This window comes from Eublepharis macularius, chromosome 3, assembly GCF_028583425.1.
Source record: "Eublepharis macularius isolate TG4126 chromosome 3, MPM_Emac_v1.0, whole genome shotgun sequence".
In the NCBI taxonomy this organism is placed as follows: domain Eukaryota; kingdom Metazoa; phylum Chordata; class Lepidosauria; order Squamata; family Eublepharidae; genus Eublepharis; species Eublepharis macularius.
The window spans coordinates 185,772,486-185,798,418 of NC_072792.1; the positions used below are offsets into that span (position 1 = coordinate 185,772,486).

General features: G+C 49.5%; 1 protein-coding gene across 6 annotated transcripts in view; it reads left to right on the top strand.

Moving 5' to 3' along the window:
• The window catches only part of ARAP1 (ArfGAP with RhoGAP domain, ankyrin repeat and PH domain 1), a 196,633-nt gene that overhangs the window by 159,409 nt on the left and 11,291 nt on the right, over nucleotides 1–25,933 (top strand). For 4 of the 6 annotated variants that reach the window (XM_054973345.1, XM_054973346.1, XM_054973344.1 and 1 more), the window contains 13 exons: nucleotides 455–500; nucleotides 1,389–1,552; nucleotides 3,090–3,302; nucleotides 7,683–7,788; nucleotides 8,047–8,194; nucleotides 9,405–9,491; nucleotides 10,914–10,982; nucleotides 12,690–12,807; nucleotides 14,203–14,316; nucleotides 16,732–16,928; nucleotides 17,120–17,202; nucleotides 21,203–21,253; nucleotides 24,929–24,992. In XM_054973345.1, the coding sequence (XP_054829320.1) occupies nucleotides 455–500; nucleotides 1,389–1,552; nucleotides 3,090–3,302; nucleotides 7,683–7,788; nucleotides 8,047–8,194; nucleotides 9,405–9,491; nucleotides 10,914–10,982; nucleotides 12,690–12,807; nucleotides 14,203–14,316; nucleotides 16,732–16,928; nucleotides 17,120–17,202; nucleotides 21,203–21,253; nucleotides 24,929–24,992 (1,460 nt within the window). The remainder of the gene's footprint in view (nucleotides 1–454; nucleotides 501–1,388; nucleotides 1,553–3,089; nucleotides 3,303–7,682; nucleotides 7,789–8,046; nucleotides 8,195–9,404; nucleotides 9,492–10,913; nucleotides 10,983–12,689; nucleotides 12,808–14,202; nucleotides 14,317–16,731; nucleotides 16,929–17,119; nucleotides 17,203–21,202; nucleotides 21,254–24,928; nucleotides 24,993–25,933) is intronic. The other 2 variants (XM_054973347.1, XM_054973348.1) reach the window with 2 other exon arrangements.

Below are 25,933 nucleotides of genomic sequence, written 5' to 3' on the forward strand. Positions count from 1 at the left end.
AACCCACTGCCCCTTGATGGATTTCCCAGAGTTTTAGCATTCGTGGAGAGGGAGAAAGGGCACCCAGAAGGGCGACCAGCCAGAGTGATGTCCCCAGTTGTGTTTTGTTTTCTTCCCCTCCCTCCTTGGTTTGCCCGGGATTCAGCCCATACGCACAGAATGAGTTACTAACTGGTTGAGGCCTGCCTTTTAACCCATTTGATTAATCAATTGGAATTGTAATGCGTCGGAACATTCACAAAACACAAGCTTACCGCTGAATGATCAGAAACGGCCTCTTGCTGAGACGGCTGAAATTCATTTTCTAAAACAGCAGAGCCACAATGCGCCCCCCCCAACGCATAGCATAAGGGGGCCTTGTGGATTAAATTGCTCCCCCTCCGTTTTCTGGCCTGCCAGTGAAGGCGATTCCAGGGTAGGGGCCGAACGCTTGACGCTTCTCTTTGCTTTGCAGCTATCCAGGGCGACAACGAAGTCCTCGTGCTGGTGGAGAGGAGAAGGTTAGAAAGCTGGGGGGAGTGGGAGTGGGGGGGGGGAAAGCTGATTGGGATGGGGGGTGGGATTTATTCGAGGCTTCTCTAGCTGGTCCGTTCCAGCAGCTCCTTCCAGGTAGCCAGAGCCACAGCAAAGCCTTTCCCAGTTGCTGGACACGGGGAGGGAGCTGCTGTTTCTTCTCTCCCCAGTTCCGAGACAGAGAGAAGGAGCTAGCAGGCAATGCTGACACTGGCATTGTCCTGTCAGTCCTTAGCAGTGAAAGAGCCAGCCGTCTCTGCTGCACTGGGGGGGCTGCTTGAATTGGTGTCCTTTTCCTGCCCCTTTCTCATGAGGAGGAGGAGGGGGAGAGGGACTGGAAGAAAATCATTTCCCTGCCTTTCCAGCTCCTGGTTCCCATACATGCCTGCTTCCAAGAATAGGGTTGGGGCTGGAATGCAAAGGTTCCTGGGTGTTCCCCTTGAGAGACCCCCATCCAGGGCTTAGTTTGAGCCAGGTGTGTCTTTGTAGTCGAGCTCAACCCCTACAAAAAGTGGGTGCCTCTGAGCATGTGCAGGGTGCTTCTCCCTCACACCGACCTGTCCTCCCAGCATGTGCTAGCAAAGCCGGCTGGGGCCCTCGCACCCCTTTCTTTAAAAAATCCACGCCCCCCTCCCTCCCAAGGTGGGTTTGGTGGGACGCAAACGGTGCAGCCCTTTGGGTTGTTTCTGGACAGCAAGAGGAAAGAAAGGATTTGGAGTTATTCCTCCACTGCTTTGTCCTCGAAGGAAGGCATGAGCGGACTTCCCATCTCTGCTTTTCATAGACAAAATCTACTTGTCGGGAGGAGGGTGGGGGCCCCGTATTTCTCCAGCATGAGTGAGCTCACCTTTTCTTCCCTCCCCTCACCCCGCCAGGACATTGTACATCCAAGCCGAGAGGAAGCTGGACTTCTTGGCATGGGTCAGTGCTATCCAGAAGGCGGCAGGGTGCTCCGGTGACACTTTGTCTGAACAGCAGCTGACGGATTCGGACGTACCTGTAATTGTGGACCGGTGCATTGATTATATCACCCAGTGCGGTACGTGAGAGTCTTTGGGAGTCAGGAGGCAGTTCGTCCGCGTAGCCTCTCTGTGTCTCATCCTTAGTAAGAAGAAGCCTCAACAGCCAACTGCAGGCCCAGCCCAAAGAAAGCCCAACCTGAGTATTGTGGAAAGAGTGAATGGCACAGAGGGAATTACATTCTCTCTGTTTCTTAGAATATCAGTATCAGAATCAGCTGCCTCTTCTGGAAGAAGTTAGGCTGTGGAACTCTTTGCTACTTGATGCTTTACTGGCCACAAGCATAAACCAACTTTTTTCAAGACAAATCCCCATTTCATATATGTGGCAGGGCCAACTATTTTAAAAGTTTTTCCCAGACTGTACTACAGGTAGAGATGCAAAATTTCTGGAAATTTTGAAGCCAGAGGAAAAAAAATATTTTCTTCCATGGTTGGGAAAAAAGGGACTTTGAAAAATATGCAACACATTCCTATCAAATTAAACTTATTTTACAGATATAAAATGCATCAGTAGTAACTTAGTTTCTAACAGAGCAATCCTAAGCAGAGTTGCACTGGTCTAAGCTCATTGAAATGAATGGGCTTAGACTGGTGTAACTCTGCTTAGGATTGCACTGTAAAACTGTACTATTTGGTATATTAATGGAATTTAAAAGTATAAACGGCTTTGTTTGCAATAAGAAAAATCGCAGGTATACTCAGTAATTGCGAAGTTGCCAACTGCCGCGCACTATGCGACCGTAGCAAATAATGTATTATCATATGATCACTAAACACACTATAGCATATTAATAGCTGTCAAAATTATTTACGTTTAAACAGAAAAATCTTGAAAATGTTGTATATGTCTGCAGTAAACATAGTAATTATCTCGTGCTGGAGCTTGTTTTGTATAAAAATTTTCATACTATACATTTTGAGTAAAACTTTGTCTTTCATTTCACTCATTCCAAAAGGGGAGGGAAAAAATCACAGAATTTCCCAATGTTTCCATTAGAAAAACTGAAAAAAGAAATTAGAGAAAGGGAATTTCCCCCATAAATGTTACCATTCCCCAACCACCCACCCCCCGCTTCTAATTACAGACATCAGGGGAGGAGTTTGCATGTTGTGGTGCTACTCCAGGCACACAGAAAAATACCATGGTAGAAAAAAGCCTTTACCCTGACATGCTGACTTTCTACATGCAAGGAGGGTTTTGTCAGAGGAGCATTCAGACATGCCTGCTTCACCTGCTTTCTGGAAAACCCTCATTGCTGGACCCTGCTGTATGAGTTAAGAAGACCTGATACAAATTTTGGGAGACTGGTGTTTCAGAGACGTTACAGTCCACGAGAGGCAGAAACACGTCCTCCCTTTCCAGGGAGGAAGCCACCAATCTCCTGACCACAGCCTCCTGCTTATTGAGTGTCATCCTCTTCCTTGGGGCTTTAGAATGAGGCAAAATTAGAAATCGGATAACTACTATTATTTTTTTAAATGGAACCCATCCCTTGTCCCCGTCTGAGCTGCTCCCATCAGCCTGTTCCACGAATCCTCTGGTGTCTCCCCCAGGACTGACCTCAGAAGGGATCTATCGGAAAAGTGGGCAGAACTCCAAGACCACCAGCCTCCTCGAGATGCTCCGGAAGGACGCTCGCCGGGTCCGGCTCAAGGAAGGAGAGCATCATGTGGACGACGTGGCCAACACACTGAAGAGGTTCTTCCGGGAGATCGAGGATGGGCTCTTCACCAAGGACAGCTCCCAGGCTTGGCTCAGAGCCACAGGTGATGGGTTCAGGTGTCCCCAGCAGGGAGGGGCTGTGGCTCATTGGGTGGAGCATCTCCCTTGCCCACAGAAGGTCCCAGGTTCAATCCCTGGGTGTTCCAATTAAAATGATCAAGCAGTAGATGGTGTGGAAGACCTCTGCCGGAGACCCCGGAAAGCGGCTGCCAGTTGGAGGAGAAAATGCTGCCGTGGATAGACCAAAGGCCAGTCTCAGGAGGAGGCAGCTTGATGCCTCCCCGTTCCTGTGTCTGTTCAAGGTCTTTGCCAGCTCTGCCCGGGGCCCAGGCAGTGCAGGAGACACCTCTCCTAGATACCTCCCCTCCTGTAGACATGACCAGGTGAAACCCTATTCTTGGCAGGCTGCGTTTCTGCATGCGAGGAACAGAGAGTTTGCTAAATAATGTGTGGAAACATGAGAAGTATCCCCCTGCAGGGACAGGCGAATGGTTCATCTAGCCCAGCAGTTTCGGTGTATGGTTTTAACACAGAGCTGCTTCTGTTACCCCTTTTCCTGACTCTTTTTGTTGGTAGACCACTGGTAACACCACTGCAAGTGTGATTCAAAGGGGGAAGTTAATTCTTGTTCTGCTCTCCCAATGAAAATGGCTCTCCCTCCCCAGCTGCTGCTGCTGCTGCTGCTGGGAAAGCTTATAAGTACCTGTACTTTCCCCCTTTTTATTGAGACAGATGTTTGAGTGCTTAATATTTTTTCCCTGCTGATACATTTTATTATTTCATTAGTCTAATGCTGGGATTAGTTCAGAGCTGATTCTTCTGACTCTGTTTGGAGACTTTTCGTAAGCCGCCTTAAGGCAGGAACTGCAGATTTGGAGATTTTAAAATTCTAAATCCAGAGGAGTTAACCGTGTTAGTCTGTAGTTGCAAAATAGTAAAGAGTCCAGTAGCACCTATAAGACTAACCAACTTTATCGTAAAGAAGAGAGCTGTGGTTCTCGAAAGCTTACACTACAATAAAGTTAGTTAGTCTTAAAGGTGCTACTGGACTCTTTGCTATTTTAAAATTCTAGAGGAGGAAAAGGGAAAGAGCACAGTTCAAAGGCACTGAATGCTTCTGTTGCTTGAGGCTGGCGGTTGGAGAGAGCCGGGCGGGGAAGCGGAAGTTGCATGCCTGCTTTGGAATGGACTTTTGGAAAGGTAAATGGGGAAGGACTGTGACCAGGCAGGACCTCTGGCCCCCGTGGCTCTTTAACATATTCCAGCCGCAGGGCCGGATCTTGGGTTCCTGGCGCCCAGGACAACCTGGCCGCCCCCGTGCACGTGCACAGTGCACGCGCGCTCCCAGCACTGCGTGATAAATTCACTTTGTGTGCCGCCAGCGGAGCAGCGGCAGTGCCGGCGGCTGAGAGGCTGCCCGTGCCACTCACCACTCCGCTGCCCACCCCACCCTGTCCAGTCACACCTGCTATTGTCATTCAGCATCTGAAATCAATCCACTGTCCAAGATATAAGGACAGGTGGACTCACATTCTAGCTGAATCTGAAGAAGTGAGCTGTGGCTCACGAAAGCTCCTACCCTACCTTAAATGTTATTAGTCTTATAGGTGCTACTGGATTCTCGCTCCTCTCTATAATGCCCCTTCTTCTAAATGCATCTGTAGTCCAGTGTCTTACATCTGGGAAGTACCAAGTTCATTCAGTCCCTGCCATTTTCTGCCAAAGGGTCTCAAGGCTCATTTTGACTTGGGACCGTGGAAAACTGCGAGTCGAGGGTGTAATTCCAGCGGGGTCACCATGTTCATCTGCTGCAAGAAAATAAAAACAGGAGTCCAGTGGCACTGGAGAGACTAATAAAATGTATTCCGGCAGAAGGTATCAAGCGTCAGGGCTCACGTCCTCACCAATATCAGACGGCTGGGGTCTCTTGTTAAATCCATCAAAAGTCAACCATTGCTGAGTCAAACGGTCCAGCGAGCTGATTCGGTTTAAGGCAGCATCATGTGCTCCCCGGAGTCCTCCACTCACCATTTCTTTTATACCCCAGATGTTGCTGCAGTTGTTTAGTCTCTAAGCAAAGAGATCTTTGTAGGCTTCCTTCTGAAGTCTGGAATTTATTGAGTTGGCGACTCCTGCACTATTGGGTCACTCTGGCGCCACCTGCTGGTTCCCGTTTAGCTACATGAGCTGGGGAAAAAAACCCTTTTTATTACTTTAGTGTCTTCTACAAGGGACGGGACTTTAGGGTGGTGGGTTTCTCTACAGTTTTCCCTGCCCCAGTCCCCTGGAAGTGCCCCCCCCCCTGGACAATGAGGACTTTTTCATTTTTTTTTTTTAAGAATCAACTCTAACGGTAGTAGCCACGTTAGTCTTGCCTGTAGCAATAGAAAAGAGCAAGAGTCTAGTAGCAGCTATAAGATTAACAATTTGTGGTAGGGTGTGAGCTTTCATGAATCACAGTTCACTTCTTCAGATAGTATCTGGTATGTGAAGAAGTGAGCTGTGACTAGCAAAAGCTCTAGCTTTTGTGAGTCGCAAAGAGACCTTCCTTGGCAAAGATACACCTTTCCCCTTATATCTCTGCCGTTGCCCCTACCAGTTTCCCTTGTTTGCTAGGGGGTTTAACAACAACAACAACAACAACAACGTTTGATTTATATACCGCCATTTAGGACAGCACCCACTCAGAACAGTTTACAAAGTGTGTTATTGTTATCCTCACAAATGCACAGCCTGTGAGGTGGGTGGGGCTGAGAGAGCTCTGAGAGAGCTGTGACTGAACCGAAGTCACCCAGCTGGCTTCAGGTGGAGGAGTGGGGAATCAAACCTGGTTCTCCAGATTAGAGTCCTGCCGCTCTTAAGCACTACACCAAACTGGGGAAGGAGGAGATCTCCTCCTGCAGACTGACGTAGTGGGGTCCATTCTCCCACTGTGTCATCCCCCCTCATGTGTTGACCTGGCCTGAATTTTTGGCCAGTGGACTAGAGGGCTGCCCTCTGTCTGGACTGCACCGTTTCTGGCTGACGGTTCCTCCACAGAAAAATCCCTTAATATGCATTATCAGATTTTGATACACTTTAATTTGGATTGTTCCATGCTTTGTGTGTGTTAAATATTGCATGCCACTTTGAGTTGTTTCATTCACGGGAAGGTGGCACATACCTTCACTAGAAAGGTCTGAGGGAGGATGCCAACCACAGCTCCGCTGTCTGCCTGGCTCACTGTCTGTGGGGAGCAAGTTTTTTGCATGGGGTGTGTGTGTGTATTCATTTGTGCCCTCTGCGGTGGTGCATCCCTGAACCAAGTCATCTGCCCCGTGTTCTGTGTGAGAGAATTGTGGGCTTTGCACTTGTATTGCTGTGCGCAGGGGCCTATTTGGATGCCTGCTAGATGTGCCCTTCCCAAGGGAGCTCTGGAGCAATCTGGTCTGTTTATCTGTTTTTATTTATTTGCAAGACTTTTACCCCGCCAGTCCACCCTCACTGAGCCACCAAGTCAGCTAATAAAATTAAAATCTCATCTGTTGTCCTACCCTGTGAACAGGGCTGGTCTTTGCATGATGTGGCTTCTCAGACATGTTTGATTGGAAAGGTTCACCAGAGAGAGTGCCCTGGCCCCGGCCTGGTGGAACGCTCTCCCACTGGAGATCCGGGCCCTGCGGGCCCTGTTACAATTCCGCAGGGCCTGTAAAACGGAGATGTTCCGCCGGGCCTTTGGCTGAGTGCCAGCGAGTGTCCCCCTTCTTCCCTCTAAGACCACCACTTTTTCTGGGGCTGCCCTCGGCCATCTGCTATGCCCGTATACGGACTCCTAATATTTGTTTAAATAGCCTGCTGCTGGACTATTTTAATGACTTTTTAAAAATTATTATTGATTTTATGGTTTTGTGACTTTTAATGTATTTTTTAAATGTTGTTAGCCGTCCTGAACCCATCTGTGGGGAGGGCAGGGTATAAATCAAATCAAATCAAATCAAATCAAATCAAATCAAATCAAATCAAATCAAATCAAATCAAATCAAATCAAATCAAATCAAATCAAATCAAATCAAATCAAATCAAATCAAATCAATCAATAGCATCGTCCTACTGTGGTCTGAAGTTAGGAGAATAGTTGTGATCAGGGCTTTTTTTCTGGGAAAAGAGGTGGCGGAACTCAGTGGGTTGCCCTTGGAGAAAATGGTCACATGGCTGGTGGCCCCGCCCCCTGATCTCCAGACAGAGGGGAGTTGAGATTGCCCAGCGCGGAGGGCAATCTCACCTCCCCCCTGTCTGGGGATCAGGGGGCGGGGCCACCGGCCATGTGACCATTTTCAAGAGGTTCCGGAACTCCGTTCCCCCGCGTTCCCCCTGAAAAAAAGCCCTGGTCGTGATGCCATGTTCCGCTCACAGCCTTTTCCACTGGGTCTCTCCTGTCTTTCCAGTCCTCGAGGATAGCAGAGAAAAGATCAGCCAATATCAGACGCTCCTGACCTGCCTCCCAGCAGTCAACAGAGCCACAGTGAAGGCCTTGATCAACCACCTGTACCGGTAAGGGGGGGTCCCGGGGAGGCTGTGGGCATGGCAGTAACCGAAGGATGCTCAGGGACCACCCTGCAGGAATAGAGCAAAAACTCCTCTTGCCCAAGGCTGGCCAAAAGAGAGAGCCAAAATGGGACACACTGAGCGGTGGCTGTTTCGGCTTGGCAGCTTGGATTCAGGGGCGCTGCTGCTGTGCACGGAAGATTCGTTCCCCGTTGCTGTGAATGGACCTCAATAGTGGCCCAAGCACGCTTTGTTTCCTTGCAGCATCCAGTGCTTTTCCGACGTGAACCAGATGAACACGCACAACCTGGCCATTGTCTTCGGGCCGACACTCTTCCAGACAGATGGCAAAGACTACAAGGCGGGACGCGTGGTGGAGGATCTCATCCAGCGTTACGTGGATATATTCAATGTACGTTGGGCGAAGGGAGAAGCCCTCGCCTTCGTCTCTGGGAACAGAGAAGGGGTGCGATGACGGAGGGAGGTGCAAGCAGGCTGAGCCACTGTTTGCTGCTTTCGCTGGAGGAGAGTGAAGGCAACCCGAGAGAAACTCGGGCAGCCCGGAGGCCGGCGGCCAAGAGGCTGCCGGCAGGGGAGCCTGGGCGACCAGTGAGATCAGCGAAGCTCTGCTTGCTTGTCCAGAGCCTCTGGGATTCTTATCCGTGTCTAACGAAGGCTTCCAATATCTCAGACTAAAGATTTATCTTTACTCTTGGACAGCTTTCAGCAATTAGTTAAGACCTGCAAAATAGAGCTTGCTTTCTGAACAAGTTAGTTTATCAGTACGAAATTATTTATAGGGTTCTTCTCGTAAAGTTTTCCCCCATCAAGACATGGAGAGTCCTTTAAGAGTTTCTTTCTTTCTTTTTATTGAAATACACTCTAGTCCTTTTAAAGAAGCAAGATATCAAAACATATATGATATAAATCCTACAAAGATAGAACACAGAAAAGCAATAATAATTAGGTTTGTTAACATTTCCTGATTAGCTCTAAGTTTAAAACAATCAAAGTTGCTATGAAATGCATTAAGACCTGGTCTGGGCTGGTTTGGCCCCGATCCGGGCCCAAATGATCATTTTTGGCCATTTGGGGCCCGTTTTGGTCAGGATCAGGGCCAAAACCGCCAGGATTGGGTTGGTGCCTGGCAGACAACCCCTCCCCTGCCTGGGACCGACCCGATCTGGGTCATTTGGGGCCTGATCAAGGACAAAATGTGCCCAAAATGGCCATTTTGAGCCATTTGGGGCCCATTTCAGCCTGGATCGGGGGGGGGGGGTTGTCCCAAATTGGGGCCAAAACGGCCCTAATTGGGCCACTGCCTGGTGGGGGAACACTCCCCCGGCTGGTAGCAGCCGAATCCCAGCCATTTGGGGCCCGATGAAATCAATTTTGCTAATGAAAATCTTCCAGCCGTGTCAAGGGGTGTGTCATATGCTAATGAGTTATGCTAATGAGTTCCTGCAGCTCTTTTTCTACGAAATGACCCCAAGAAGAGCGTGCCCTTTCCTACTGTTTCCTTGCGCATCTTTCGTGGCTGCTTCTGCCTGCATCCCTCGCAGGCCAAAGTTCAGCCCTCTTTGGACGGCCTCTTTTCTATTCCGTCTCCTCATGCTGGGCAGGTGGACGAGGAAGAGATGCGGCGGCAGCAAGAGGAGATCGCAGCCATCATGAGAATGAGGATTGCGGGCTCCTCCAGTGGGGCGCAGGTAGGTAGGGGTTGAGCCTCTGTGGCTTGCTGTAGCCAGGGGAGTGAGCGAGAGCACGTCGCTCCATGCCATGGAGGGCGGGGGGGGGGGGTATCTGTTTGCATCACGCTGTGCCAATTCTGAGGACTGGGGCAGGGGGCTGTTGTGCAAAGCCATCTCCAACTGCCGACTCTGATTCAACGCCCGCTCCTGGCAATAGAGCTGACCCTCCTCAACCCCTATTCCTCTGTTGCCTGGGGCAGGTTCAAATTTTTGTAGGATCACATTCAGGGTATGCAAAAGGCCGAGCTGACGGGTTCAATAAGAAATGAGATTTTTTAAATTAAAAGCCAGCTGCCTCAGGACGTTGTGGAAATTGGTAAAATCGGCTGAATTTCAGCTCAGTCAAGGCTGCCTGGAGTTGTGTAGCTTTTGACTGTATTCAAGCAACCTCAAGGGCTATCCATTGAATGGAGCAAAGGCCGGGGCAGAGGCAGGGAGAAAAAGCACACGTTCAAACACTGTCTCCATTAAGGGTCCCATTTAGGCAAATGGTTTGCTTCCGGCCTCCTTTCGGTAAAACAGGGCAATGGCCAGAGCTCATGTTAGGAGTCGCCAGACTGTCTTCATAATGTGACTCGTATTTATTCTGCTGGAAATCCAAAGGGTAACAATCTGCAGAAGGGCCTCTGCAAAAAACAGGAAGAATTTCTGTAACCGGAGCTCCTTAAGATGGCGAAAACAGTTTTTATAAGAACAACCTGATAAGGTCTGATCCTGGCCGTCTGCAATGTGCCCCCAAAGGGATACTCGTCAGCTTGCAACATTTCCTGTGGGGCAGCAGAATTTGAGTCCAGTGACACTTTAGAAACCAACAATACTTTCAGGGCGTAAGCTTTTGAGAGTCAGAGCTCCCAAATTCAGATACAGAAAAGCCCCCTTCTTCAGATATGAGTAGGAATGGAGATCCCAGAGATTACTTGTATCTGACGAAGGGAGCTCTGGCTCTCGAAAGCTTCTACCCTGAAAATCTGGTTGGTCTCTTAAGGTGCCACTGGACCCAAATCCTGCTGTTTTACTGCAGACCAACAGGGCTACCAAAACTACTTCCTGTGCAGTTTCCATCTGCCTCTGAACACAAGAGGCCGTGCCAGCGACCTCAGTCAGAAAAAAGAATTTTAAAATTAAAAGCTGGATACCTCAGGATGTTGAAGAAATTGTTGAACCCAGGTGCAGCTACCAGGCAATGATAGACTTAACCCTTCCTGAAATATCTAAGGAAATACAGTTACTAGGGAGATTTCTGATCCTACATCCAGCTTAGCTGTGAGATGAATCTGGAAAAGTTCTGCTGAAGAATTAGTTTGGATCTTCTCTTCAGATTGGGAAGCTACTGCTTCCTTAACCCCCTTTTCCTGCTCCTCAATATCTGTCCCCTTCTAGCAAGCTGGTGACTTCATCTGCACGGTGTACCTGGAGGAGAAGAAGACAGAAGCAGAGCAGCACATCAAGGTGTGTATGGGTGTGTGGGGTGGGGGTAAAATTGAGCAGGAGAGGAAAGGAGGTCTCCTTGGGTGGCCTTCGCTGGTAGCAAGCCGTGGTTCCTTCTAGCTGTTGTGGGGTAACAGAAGATGGAATAGAAGGGGAGGCAGAGTCACTTGTGAGGGATGCTGCAAAAAGGGTGTGGGTGTGTGCAGTCCAATGGCCCTGCCCGCATGAGCACAGACAAATTGTGTCCTTGAGTATAGATTCTGGTTGGCATATCTGTGATGGATAGTAGGGAAACAGAACCAGACTGGCTGGGCTTGGGACCCCAAATGAGCTTGACTTCAAAAAGCATCTCCGGAGATGGCTGTTGTGGATTTTCCGGGCTGTATAGCTGTGGTCTTGGCATCTCCGGAGAGTTTGTCCCAGGACCCTTTTGGAGCGACCCCAAATTTCTCCGTTAGGACATGGCAAAGGGCTTAAGAGTGGAGGCTTTTGATCCATGTTAGTGTGTGCAGATGTGGTAATGTGTGAATTGGGCTGAATTAATGGGAACACAAGAAAAAAACCCATCTGGATGAGAGTGACGGTTCACCTTACCTGGCACCTGCTTTCCAGATGTGGCTGGGGCAAGGCCCCAAGCAGGGTGCAGAGGCAGCAGGCAACTCTCATGATTTGCCTCTCAGCAATGAGTCTTCAGAGATATACTTCCTCTGAACATGGAGGTTCCATTTGCTATCATGACTAATAGCCACTGAAAGACATTTCTGTGAATTTGTCTACTCCCCTTTTAAAGCCCAGAAGACGTTCTGTCTGTCCAATTTCTTTCATCCCTAGCCAATTCCTTAATTTTCCTCTGGCCCATGGCTGGATTCCTTTTTCCCCCTAAACCAGAAAGCACCAAGTGCTTTTGCCTTTCCTTGTTGGAAAGGTTCTCCAGTGGCTTGGTCTTTCCAATTGTCCTTTTTTGCACCTTTTCCCAGCTCTAGAATACCCTTTTTTTGGCATTCCAAATGTGGCAGCACCGTAGGTTGACACAAAGGCATTCTGATAATGCAGAGCTGCAGTAGCACAGTGCTTAAGTGGTTTGGTTGCGAATTGGCACTGTACTGGTTCGAATCCCGCTACTGCCATGAGCTCAGTAGGCGGCCTTGGGGAAGCCACTCCACTTAGCCCCAGCTCCCCAACTGTATTGAGAGCCAGTTTGGTGTAGTGGTTAAGAGCACGGGAGTCTAATCTGGAGAACTGGGTTTGATTCCCCCCTCCTCCACTTGAATCCAGCTGGGTGACCTTGGACTAGTCACAGCTCCCTCAGAGCTCTCTTAGCCCTACGCACCTCACAGGGTGTTTTGTTGTGGGGATAATAATGACATACTTTGTAAACCGCTCTGAGTGGGCATTAAGTTGTCCTGAAGGGCGGTATATAAATTGAATGTTGTTGTTGTTGTTGTTGTTGTTGTTGTTGTTGTTATTGTGGGGATAATAATAACACTAACTTGTTCACCACTCTGGGTGAGGCACTAATCTGTCTAGAAGAGTGGTATATAAACGCAGTTATTATGGGTGTGATGGCAAGAATGTTTCACTCCCTCTTGCCATTCCCAAAATGATAAAACAAACCGTTGGAGAAGAAGGTGTTCGGTACACGGCCGTGGCAGGTGATGCTCAAATCCCACTTTTGTGCAGAGCTCTGAGCTGCTACAGAGGCTTCATGTTAACTTTCCCTGCCTCCAGATTCCTGCAGCCATGACAGCAGAAGAACTGACATTTGAAATCTTGGACCGAAGGAAAATTGTCACCAAGGACAAAGATTACTGGAGTTGCTTTGAAGTCAACGAGCGGGACGAAGTAGGTGAGTGGTGTCCGGCCTGTCCCCAGCCGCCCAAAGGTCTTGAAGACCAGGCGGCTGCCCTAAGCTGTGTCTCCTCAAGGGGCTGGGCCAACTGCTCAAGCAGTCTCTAGTGCAGGAGTCCCCAACCTGGTGCCCGTGGGCACCATGGCACCCGCCAACACCTTTCCTGCTGCCCGCCAAATGTTACTGGAAAGCGTGTGGGGCCAGGTGGGGCTTCCGCCAGCAGGCCTTCTGACCGACCGTTGGAGAGCTCGTTGGCTGTGCAGATTTTTAAAAAAGCTGCCATGGCAACGGTTGCCACCGCAGCACAAGGATCTTCGCTGCGTGACTGAAGGTGCACGCAAGAAAATACTTTTAAACAATATGTTAATTTTAAAAGGCATCCTGTTAAGCGGAGCTTCTGCCTGAAGTGTTGAAGGGTTACTGTTAGAGTTATGCATGACCTCATTCCCTGACATTTTGTGGTTGACGCTGCCTCTTGTGGCAGCCATTTTGTGGTTGGCGCAACCTCTTGAGGCAGCCGTTTTGTGGTTGCGCTCGAGTTGCCAGGTCCCCCCCCACCCCCTTGGGGGGACGTTTTATTTATTATTTTATTTATTGTTTTACCCTTTACCCTTTCGCTTTTGTTTCTCACCTGCGCTCCTGGCCTGTGTGATGATGTCACTTAGAAGACATCTGGCACTCCACAGGAGGCCGAGTTGGGCCCGACATGGGCCCGATTTGGCCCAAATCAGGCCATTGTGGAGCGCAGGAAGGCTGCTGCACTCTGCAGGTGTCAGATTCGGGCCCAATTTGTCCCAAATCCACCCGGATTTGGCCCAATTTGGAACCAAATCTGCCCGAATCAGGCTGCTGTGGAGCACACAGTAGTGCTCTTGCACTCTGCAGCGGCCCAATTTGGGCCCAATTCAGCAAGAATCCACCTGGATTTGGCCTGATTAGGCCCAAATCTGGCCACTGTGGAATGTAGGAGCACTCCCACGCACTGCAGCAGCCCGAATATGGCCTGTATCTGGCTGAATTGGGCCCAAATCGGGCTGCTGCAGCATGTGGGACCATGCCGCGCAGCCTGCAAGTGCGTCCTGGGAGGTGCATCCCCCCGCCTTGTCAGGTAAGTGGGGCAGGGGTAGAGGGTGGGAGTGGGGGGAATCCCCTGCTAGGGGCGGGGGACTGCCAACTCTAGTGCCGACCACCCTGTGTCAGAATTCCAAAGGTGACCACAGGCTCAAAAAGGTTGTGGGGACCCCTGGCCTAGGGACAATCAATGAAATCACAGGCGTCCACCCCAAGGCGCACACCCTACATCCCTCGCAGGGCTGTGGAGAATGCTGGGGCTACCCAGTTTGTCCTGTCCCCTCGCAAGCGTCCCCCCTTCCCTTTTCTCCCCTCCTGCAGAACGGCCTTTACACTACAGCGAGAAAGTCCTTCCCATTGTGCACAGCTTGGGGAGGGACAGCTTCTTGGTGGTGAAGAGGCAGATATCCATGGAGCACATGTTGGTGTACACAGGTACGGTAGAGTTAGCCTTGGGGTGGGGGGCAGCAGAGAAGGGGGCGGCTGTGGCAGCCGTCGGAGGGGCCTTTGGGGGCACCAGGGCTTTTGCATCCCCCCCCCCCCAAATCGGCACTTGAATATTGCTCTCTCGACATACAAGGATAGGACAAGCAGGTCTCTGAATTCCCAGATTTAGTTTTCTTTAAAAAGGTGGCTTTCTCACCTCTTTCCTTGTGGAAATATAAGGAAAAAGGCATATCTCCCTCAATGAAAAGACCTAAAGATTTATTTATTTATTTAAATGAAAGCTAGGAATTCAGAGGCCTGCTAAACCCATCCATTTTCTTGGGCGTTTTTATATTGCTATAGCAACGTAACGGCTGCATTTTAAAAAATTGAAAATAAACACACTTAAAGACGAAGGGAAAGGGGGGGCTCTGCTGACACACGTAAAGCTCTGGCGGGGCAGGGAAGGATAGCATTCCCAGGCAGGGGGGCTGCAGCGGGCTATTGAGGAAGATCGATGTGCCCCCCGCCCCCCCGTGCCTGCCTATCTTTGCTTTGGAAAGCCTAAAAGGAGCAGCAGCTCCACCACCCGTCTGTTTATGAACTGTATGGGAAGTGCTACGTCCTTTTCAAACTGCGCCACTGTTTTCTGGCCCTGGAAGTGGCCACCGTCTCCCCTAGGCCACCAGGGCTTTTACAATTTTTTTGAAATCAACACTTTAATATTGCTGTATCAATATACTGTTGTAATGATAGGTTTAGGAGGTTCTCTGAATTCCGGGTTTTAATTAGAAAAGCAAGTATCAAGCTCCTTCCCTAGTGGAAACACAGGGGAAAAGGCATTTCTCCACAAGGGAAGGAGCTAGAGACTTTTTTTTAAAAAAAATGAAAGCTGAGAATTCAGAAAACCTGCTAAAGTTACCAACTTTTTTGTGCATGTTCATATCGCTGTATTGATATAAGGGCTGAACAGTTTTTTTTAAAAAAAGATTGATAATAAAACCACTCGTCTTCATGTGGGGAGGAGTGGTTTGTGAGGATAATCCGACCATTGCAAAGCAGGTTGTTGGTGGGTGAGATTGATTGTGACGAAGAAAACCGAAAGAAGCATTACGCACGAGGAAAAAAGGGGACTCAAAGCCTGCTTTCAGAAAAAGATCGGGGGGAAGGGGGGGGTCTCATGAGAACCAGGAAAAAGAAAGAAACAAACAATCCTTGAAGTGGAAACTAAAGGCGAAAAAGGATTGCGTGGAAATCAGAGGTTAAACTGAAGCAGTGTGGGGTCAGAACTGATGAAAACCCCTGTGCAGTACAAGCCCAAAATTAGGAGGCCACTTCCATATTCAGTAGAGCATAAGTTTTCTGCAAAGGACTATAAATTCCAACCCTCCCTGCCCCCCACATCTCTCTCTCGCTCTCTGTTGCAAGTCAAAGATATATCAGGAGACGCTGCCTCTCTGAGGGGGGGTTGGGCCTTTTATTTTTGATTCATATAATTTACAGTCCACCTTTCTCATTGCGACTCAGGATGGATTATATATAAGTCAGTGCAGTCAGCTAGGATAGCAGAAATGTGAAACAAGGCATTAATATTAAACATGACGTTAAACAATGCAAGAAATGATATTATGTAAGAAGAAGTATAAAGTGGTGAGAGCAAGAGGAAACGTTCAACACCAGGAGTATTAGTAGCATAGCCCACAGTGCCGCTTCTTCTATTGAAGCGGCTTCCTGAATCATTCTGTTACGACACAGCCGTATTCTTTTATAAAAGAAATCTGAAACAAGGCATAAATATTAAACATGACATGTTAAACAATGCAAGAAATGGTACGATGTACGTAGAAATATAATGTGATGAGAGCCAGATGAAACATGTAGTACCAGATAATATATATTAGTAGCATAGTCCATAGTGCCGCTGCGTCTGTTGAAGCGGCTTCCATGAATCATTCTGTTATAATACAGTCTTGTCCTGTTATATAAAAGGCAAGCCGTATTGGTGACGACTCACCTTTTATCTTGGTGTGCCTCCAGAGGGCACCGCTGCAGTGGGAGGGCCAGGCACGGCAGCCCATCCCTCCGGAGAGTGTGCCACGGCGGGAAGGCCTGGCAAGATGGTCTGTCCCTCCAGAGGGCACACTGTGGTGGGAAGGCCATGGGGCGCTCCATTTTCTAGAGCCCATTTTTTAAAAAAACCCGGCTTTGTTAGTTCTTTTATAAAAGTTTTGCAGAAAGGTCAAAATGTGTAGCCTTCCTGTCTTCCTCAGGTAGTATTATAGGGTTTCCAGAGGTACTTGTATGTGTCTGATTATATCATGGTAATCTGCAGTCACTCTAGCCTTGCACCCCTTGCTGTGTTTCGGTGGTAATTTCCCCTTTGCCTGCCGTCAACCATCCCTCTACCCTCTTGTTTTTCCTCAGCCAGTAGGGTGGGAGATAGCAAGCACGGCATGATGAAATTCCGGGAAGAGAAGAACTTGCTGGGCCTGGGGCTGAGCACGGGCTTCCATGACCGCTATTTCATCCTGAACAACGAGTGCCTGCGGCTCTACAAGGAGGTGCGGGTATGTGGACGGAGATCCCAAGCTGAGCCCCTTCTGCCTTGGACGTCTCCCCAGGTCTCCTCCAGTGACTTTCTGGGGCTGTGGTTTTCTTAGCGGGATGTACTTGGGCTGGGGTCTTGTCTAGGGGGGCAGTTGTGTGGCCCCTACTGGTGGGCAGGCGGATGCAGCTATTTAGACTGCCCTTGGCCTGTTTTATTTTGGAAATGACTCTTTCTTCCTCCCACGCTCCTGTTCTCTATGTCCAGAGCCACAAGCCAGAGAAAGAATGGCCAGTGAAGAATATGAAAGTCTACTTGGGAATAAAAAAGAAAGCACGTCCGTCAACCTGGTGAGCATTTTGCTTTGAGTTCAGATTGGATCTCTCCTTCTGGCCCAGCATCCACTAAACTTTCCCATCAGAGGTGCTCTTTTTAATTTGAATTAAAATTAAGAACAAGAATTATAAGCAGAGCTTCACACAAACAGACGCGCACACACAGAGTCACTACACACCACACAAAGAAAATCACCTGTGGTTCTGACGAAGGGAGCTCTGACTCTCAACTGCTTATACCTTGGAAATCTAGTTGGTCTCTAAGGTGCTGCTGGACCCGAATCTTGCTTTTCTACTATGGACCAACATGCCTACCCACCTGAAACTATACAATGTCTATGTGTCATGACTGGATGGAGGCTAGTTGAATGCGCAGACTCACCCAGAGTTCCAACAGGGAGCCTCCCATTCAAGCAAATATATTTACTGCTGCTCTGCCCTGGGAACGAATGGAAGAGCCAGTCATGCCTGATGTGCAGACTTCCAGAAGAGGTTGACTGAAGGGAACCTAGGCCAGGGCAGAGACAGCCCCCAACCTCCTGTGGGCAGATACTCTCCTTTTTCAGTTCTTACACAGCATGCCCAGGGAGCTTCCACACCCCGTTTGAGAATTATTGCTGTAGGATGACCTGCCCTAACCTAGCTGGGATGCTGGGCAAACCCTGTGGTTGAGGAGGACCTGAGATGGCACCTGGCCTCCCCTTCTCAGGGGGCCACAGGTGAGCATGCCTTCCTCTGCCTCTGTGAGCGTTCAGGAGAAGGATGCCAGGAGTGCCGACCCTCTCTTCACCTGGCAATCTTTCCCACAGTTTACTTCTGTATGGGAGCAGCTGCTGCCCCGACCCAGTGGGTGACCTCCCCCTCCCCAGCTTCTCAGAAACTGTGAGGAGGAAGCTAGGTGTGGAATTGGCATTTTGAGCATGATCCCAGATTGCTTCTGCCCATTGGGAAACTTGTTGTATGCATAATCTGAGATGTGCAAATCAGTCGCAGCAAAAAGAAACAGGAGTCTAGTTGAGACGGGTAGTCATGTGGGTAGAGCAGCAGGACTCGGGCCCAGTAGCATCTTAGAGAACAGCAAAGTTTCCAGGTTGTAAGCTTTTGAGCGCCAGAGCTCCCTTCTTCAGACTAGGAGTCTAGCGGCATCTAAGAGATCTACAGGATTTTTGTGGGTTAGGTAGGGTTTATGCTGCCCTACCATATTTTTTTGCCTGTTGGGTGCCACCAGGCTCCTTTGTCTCATGGGCCCCAGCTTTTGCAGGCTGCGACTTGGCCCCAAGGGGACCCACAGAGTGGGCCTGGCAGAGCAGGAATCAGCACTTGGGGCTTCAGCACGCAACTCCAGCACTGTGCCCTGTGGCACTTCGCCAGCCCCATCCCCCTCCTGCAGCCACAGCCTTTGCAGCAGCCTGCTTCTAAGCAGAGGGACTGGGCCCGCAGCTGGACTGGATGGAAGTGCACGCTGCTGCTGTTGCTGTGCAGGCAAAGACTCGCTGAAGAGTCCTGGCCAGTTGGTTAACCTGAATGATCCCGGCCGCAACGCTACAAAGCCCTCCGTCCTCCTCCGTGCTGTGCTGCCCCTTCCTTGCAGTGAAGCCAGCCCTGGCTTTTGTGGAGCAGAGAGATCTCGGAATGCCAGGGGTTTTGAAAAGCCTGTTCGGGTCACGTGAGGCAACACTCGTTCCACTTTAAACTTCCAAGGCGGAACAGTGCCGGGACAGAGGAAAAGCCGAGAGCAAAGCCCCGGTGGATGGTTAAACGGAGCAGGCGGCGGAACTGCCGGGGTGTTGAAAGGGACCGGCGATGCTGCTTGTTCCGGGAGACGGGAGTGTTGGCCTCTGGCGCTGCTCCCGCTCGCTGCCACCAGATGGCACAGATGCTTAACAGATGCCAGGAGCTGGTAGCTTGGCGTCTTAAGCGCGCATCTCCCCTCCGTCTGTGCCTCTGTAGAGACCTGTCCTGGCCAGTTCTTCCTCCAAGGAGTGCGTTTTGGCTGCCCCAACTGCCAGTGAAGCCGGGAGAGGGGCCTAATTTTTATATCGAAAGGGCTTGCTGGTGGCAGGAGCGCCTCATCTTCCCGACCATGCTTATGCACTTTCAGCTTTTTTCCTCCAAAGATGGGCTTTGCAGTCTTTGGCGAGCTGGGGCCCCTCCTCCATCCATCACCCCACAACTCGGGAGGCAAGAGGCTTTACTGAGAACTGCTTTTACGGCTGCCGCCGGTCCAAGAAGGGGTCTGGAGTTCACACCACCTGGGCAAGGCTGCTGGCCCACTGTTCCTCAGGCCCTGATGGCCCGGTACTGTGCCACCACTCTGGGTGCTGGAAGCTCCTGGCCAGCAGATTGTTGGGCTGCATCTGGCCAAGGAGGGGCGGTTCCATCTCTCCTCTTCTGTGCACCCAGGGCCCGGCACACCCTGCTGCCTGTTCAGCCGGCCTGTGCTCCCATTCCTGTGAGCGGCCTATGGCCATGGTTGTGAGTGGGACCACCAAGGAAGGAGCAGCGGGAGGCAGGGATGGGTGCCCACAGTGGCCTGTTTTGGGTATTGGCATTGAGTCAGCTAAAGACGATGGGCCGTAGGGAGGCAGTGATTGGAGTGTCAATCTCAGATCTGGCTTCAAATCTCCGATCAACTATGAAACTCTTGAAATGACCTTGGGCCAGTACCTCTCACATAGCCGAGCCTGCCTCGCAAGGCTGTTGTCAGGGTGCAATGGGGAGGGGAGACCTCAGGCGTGCTGCCCTGAGTTCTCGGGAGGAAGGTCCAGGTTGATCGATAGATTGAATAATACGGGTGGCCAGATCGGCTGTGTCCAGGCTACACTTAAGTTGAAACGGTGTTTTTTGCAGCTGCATTTATTTGCTTCTCTAGCAGCAGACTCGAAAAGAGTCCAGTAGCACCTTTAAGACTAACCAATTTTATTGTAGCATAAGCTTTCGAGAATCAAGTTCTCTTCGTCAGATGCATGGTACAGAAACTGGTCAAATATAGAAGAGGAGGGGGGAGAAGGGGAGGCTGTCCTCCCTCTCCCCCCATAACTGCATCTTCTCTCTCCTCCCCTCCTCTTCTATATTTGACCAGTCTCTGTATCAGGCATCTGACGAAGAGAACTTGATTCTCGAAAGCTTCTGCTACAATAAAATTGGTTAGTCTTAAAGGTGCTACTGGACTCTTTTTGATTTTGCTACCACAGACTAACACGGCTAACTCCTCTGCATCTAGCAGCAGACTGGGTCTTATATAACCCCTAGGCTCTTCACCGAGCCAGCCAGAGTCAACTGAACCCCATCAAAAGTTGGAAGCGCAATGCCCTTCGAGATCGCTGCTTTTCCAACCAGCATCACTTCCATCTTGTCTGGTTCCAATTTCAGTTTGTTTGCTTTCTGCCAGTCAACAACAGCTAACAGGCAACGATTCAGTACCTCTGGTACATCACAAAGGAGGAGATTTGGATAGCAAGATATAGAGCTGGGTGTCATCTGCATACTGATGACGTCCAATTTCATAGCCGCAAATTACTTCTCCTAAAGGATTTACATAGAGGTTGAATAAGATGAGGGATAAGGGCCGTTTCCACACGACTCGCCTTCATCCGGAATGCTGCGGAACGTCGCGAAAAAAATGCAGAAGATGGAGTCTTCTCTCACGAGTTTTGCGCGAGAAGACTCTATCTTCCGTGGTTTTTTTGCGACGTTCCGCAGCGTTCCAGATGAAGGCGAGTCGTGTGGAAACAGCCAGGGTTGTGCCCTGTGGAACCCCGCAAGACAGCTCTCACTCTGAAGATAGCTGGTCTCCAACAGCAACCCATGGAGGAATGTCTGAAGCCCGTCCAAGGCACATCCCTTGATACCCACTTCTGCTTCCAAATGCCTCAACTGGATGGCATGTTCTCCCATGTCAAAGGCTGCAAATGGGAACATGCTAAGCAGGGACGGAGGGGGAAACTGCGGCTGAAATTCCTGAATATTCTCCTCTCTCTCTCTCTCTCTCTCTCTCTCTCTCTCTCTTTTGCAGCTGGGGCTTCACGGTGTTCTTCGAGAATGACAAGCAGGAGAGGCAGCAATGGTAAGCGGCTCAGGCAAGCAGATGGGCCCCAAAGAGCTTTCTGCCCCCAAACAGCCTTTTTATGGCATTAAAATTTTTTTTTTAAAGATTTGATTTAAAAATAAAAGATATAACAGTAGAAAGTGCACAAGAACTTATGCAAGCACTGCATTTAAAATTAGATTAGACCAGGGCTTTTTTTCAGCTGGAACGCGGGGGGACGGAGTTCCGGCACCTCTTGAAAATGGTCACACGGCTGGTGGCCCCGCCCCCTGATCTCCAGACAGAGGGGAGTTGAGATTGCCCTCGCGGATTAGACTAATAGAAAGATACATTCGGAATATGTAACGGCCCAACTAAATTGTATAACAGCTCTCATTCCCTCTCCTTAGTGACTTATACACAAACTTTAGTATCAACAATATTTAGTTAATCATTTTTCCAGTGTCTTATCTTTTTATCTTTGTAACAGATTACCTTAATTTATTTTAGCTTTAACCTCAGCAACCAAAGAAATCTTTCCATTTTTTTCCAAAATTCAGCTATAGGTCTGTTATGCACATAATAAGTTAATTTGACTATTGATACATATTTGTAGATTTTATCTATCCTCTCCGGGATGTCTGTTTTTCATCTCGCTGCGTATAGCGCTCTTGCTGCTGTTACTTTATGACATGCTCGAAGAGAGGGGTGGGACTGGAGGGTTGGCCCAGGACCAGGTGGGGTGGGAAGAAGAGCCAAATCCTGGGAATTTTCAGGGTTTCCTGTGGCCCGTTGTTGGGCAAATGCTTTGGCTTCCGTGCTCCATCAGGGTCTCCACCCACTTCTGAGGGTTTCCAGATGGATGCTGCTGCCGTCTGGCAGCAAAGGGCTAATCCGATTGCGGGTGGGATGAGAAGCTCCCGTAAACAGCCACGCCTCCTCCCCAGCCATAATCTGACCGCCTCAAAGCTTGGCTTGCAGGAGGAGAGGTAAGGAGAGGCTTAGCGGATGTTGCTACCTAAAGCAAGTGAGGAGAGGGAACGGAAAATAAAACGTGGAAGTGGGATAGGGCTGCAACAAAAGGCAGCGTTGCACGTTGCAGTTGCTGTGGGAAGTGGCATGCCAGTGGTTCCTGCAGCAGATGTGCAAATGGTGTACATCTTGCTCAGTTGTGCACTCATCTGGATCTGTATTCCCTTGCTGACATTCTCAACATAGCACAACAGGAGAGAGAATCGCGGAGAGAACTGGTAGAAACAAAAGCAAGAAAACCCGCGATATACTGACTAAGATGTCATAAGACACAGTCAATAGAACAACAAAGCAAGGAAAACAACGAGTCCTCCTGTGGAAGATACTCTAATATAGAAATGTTTAGTCCTATGTCTGTCATATACGGTCTCTGTACCCAAAATGAGTAAATTCTTAAAGTGCTACTGCAAATGGGTGAAGGATATACACACTAGAAACACAGAACACAAATAGTTAAGGTGCTAGTCCTCAAAGAGTAATCATATTGCACATGGAAATATTAAAGTGCATGAATAGCAGCATATAACAAATTTAGTATCATCAGCAAATTTAATGAGCAGCCCTTCCACTCCTTCATCCAGATCATTGATAAAAATATTGAAAAGTACCGGGCCCAAAACCGAGCCTTGCGGCACCCCACTGGACACCTCCCTCCAATCTGATGAAATATCAATCTTTTTCAAAGAGTCACAGTCAAACAGCAATCATGTTGCAAGAACACAGAAGTAACAACGTGGAGAATTAGTGAATTAGTTGCAAAATGGCCCAAAGGCTGTCGGTAGTGACATTCTCAACATGACACAGAATGCACCACGGTTAGCGTGGGCAGTTCCTGCAGTCACTCACCATACGTGAAGTTGCTCAACAACCAAGCAAAGATTTCCGGCTCAAAACAGATGTTAATCAGGCATCAGTTGGGGTGTGGTGGCTGGATGGGTCTTGTTCTGCCCCTTGCCAAAATTCATTTATTTTATTAAACTTCTATTCTGCCCTCCCTGCAAGCGGGCGCTGGGTGGATCACATCATTCAGACACAATAAACATATTCACACAATATCCATAAAACTCCATTCAATCTTGGCTCCAGAGCTAGAGGTTGCTGGGAAGATATTAGAACAGATTTTAAAGGGATCAATCTGTAAGCATCTGAAGGACCGCTCAGTGATCCGGGGAAGTCAGCATGGTTTTGTTCCTAACAGATCCTGCCAGACCAACCTGGTTTCCTTCTTTGATCGAGTGACCAGCTTACTGGATCGGGGGAACTCTGTTGACATGATTTATCTGGATTTCAGTAAAGCTTTTGATATGGTCCCCCATGACATTCTGATGGGCAAACTGGAAGACTGTGGACTGGACTATAGGACAGTTCGGTGGATAGGGAACTGGTTGGAGGACCGCACACAAAGAGTGGTGGTCAACGGCGTTTCATCAGATTGGAGGGAGGTGCCCAGTAGGGTGCCGCAGGGCTCGGTTTTGGGCCCGGTACTTTTCAATATTTTTATCAATGATTTGGATGAAGGAGTGGAAGGGCTGCTCATTAAATTTGCTGATGATACCAAATTGGGAGGGGTAGCAAACACCCAAGAAGATAGAATTAAAATTCAACAAGACCTGAATACTCTGGAGAAGTGGGCAGCTGTGAATAGGATGCAATTCAACAAAGACAAGTGCACAGTATTACATCTGGGCCACAAAAATGGGAAGCACAAATACTGGATGGGGGATACACTTCTGGGCAGTAGTATATGTAAAAGGGATCTTGGGGTAAGAGTGGACTGTAAACTGAATATGAGCAGTCAGTGTGATGCGGTGGCAAAAAAGGCTAATTCAATCCTGGGTTGTATCAAAGGGGGCATAGCGTCGAAATCGCAGGAGGTCATAGCCCCTCTCTATACCGCCTTGGTCAGGCCACACCTGGAGTATTGTGTGCCGTTCTGGAGGCCTCACTTCAAAAAGGATGTGGACAAAATCGAGAGTGTGCAGAGGAGAGCGATGAGGATGATCAGGGGTCCAGAGACTGAGCCCTACGAGGAAAGGCTGAGGGCCTTGGGAATGTTTAGTTTGGAGAAGAGGAGGTTGAGGGGGGACATGATTGCTCTCTTTAAGTATTTGAAAGGCTGTCATTTGGAGGAGGGCAGGGAGCTGTTCCAGTTGGCAGCAGAGGGTAGGACGAGAAGCAACGGGCTAAAACTACATGCACAAACGTACCGGCTGGATATTAGGAAGAACTTTTTCACGGTCAGAGTAATTCAAGGGTAGAATCAGCTGCCTGGGGAGGTGGTGAGTGAGCTCCCCCTCCCTGGCAGTTTTCAAGAAGAGGCTGGATGAATACTTGTCAGAGATGCTTTAGGCTGATCCTGCACTGGGCAGGGGGTTGGACTAGATGGTCTGTATGGCCCCTTCCAACTCTTCTATGATTCTATGATTCTAGGTCAGGGAGGGACCGCTGCTAGTTCCTCTCTCCTGGCCAGCTGGGCTCCCTTGTGAGAGTTTTTCAGTTCTCTCCCTGCCAACAATGCGTCTGACCAAAGAGCACTGATGGGAAGCAAGAAGCAGAGCGGCGCCCCATAAACGTGCTGTGTCTTGTCATGTTATGTGCTGGTTTGGGATTTCCGCTTGAGAAAGTTAACAGATCGGGGAGGGAGTTGGTGCTGCATTCTCACCCTCTGACCTTCTCCGGCAGGTATCTGTGCTGCGACACACAGCAAGAACAACGGGAGTGGTTTGCAACCTTCCTGTCTGTGCAGGTGAGACGTGGGATTGGGATTGGGGGGGGGGCACCATCCCGTTTGGGCACCCCAATCAGACCCTCATGCATGGCCTTCCCGGTGTCTGTGTTGGGCTACCCTCTGCTCCTGTCCTGCATACGAGTAAAGACAGAACCCTAATAGATGCCAGGTCTTGCGTACAAAATGTTGTCCCGAGGAGATCCAGCTCCCACAGCCACAAAAACAGAATCCTGCCCCCCCTCCCCCCGCCGGTATAAATTATGCAGATTCAGCTCATCTGCACAGCCTCCCCGCTTGCATCATTCATGGCACTTCCGCTAAGCCTGGAGTGTGGCATGGAGACCCCGAGTGCCTCCTAGACTCTTCCCACCTGACCTCTGGCAGCCTTGCCCAGGCACTCTGCCCGTTGCGTTCACGTGGCACGGACCTCTCTCTGTTCCTTGGCATACGTAAGGGCTAGAAACTGACTTTTTAGAAATGAAATGAAATAGGAGGCGCTTAGAAAGTGGACTTCTGCCTTGTTGTTCATTTGCGTGGTTCTAGCGGTGTGGTCGCTTGGCAGGGAAAGGCGGTTTTCAGTAACCTCTGGCCTTGGCATTCCCTGGTGAAGTGATTCCTCTGGTACATGTTTTATTGGTTTACTGGGGGGGCCTCTTGCTGGTTAGTCGTCATGGCATTTCCAAGCTTCTCTGCTTCCTTTCATTTTCTAAGCAGCTGCAATCATGAGGCCATGCTCAGGTTTGCCTGGGGCATGTGGATGTCTCCAGGTAGAGCCGTCTCATGCCTGCCATACAATTGATCACTGGCTGATCTTGTCACTCTCCATGGAGGGAGCCAATCCAAGAGGGAGCCACCGCGTCTCAAAATGTGCTTCTCCCCTCCCTCTCATTTGCCAAGGCCAGGCCTTCTCCACCTGAGGCCCTTCTGGGGTTGGGGGCAGGAGCACTTCTGTGGCCTGT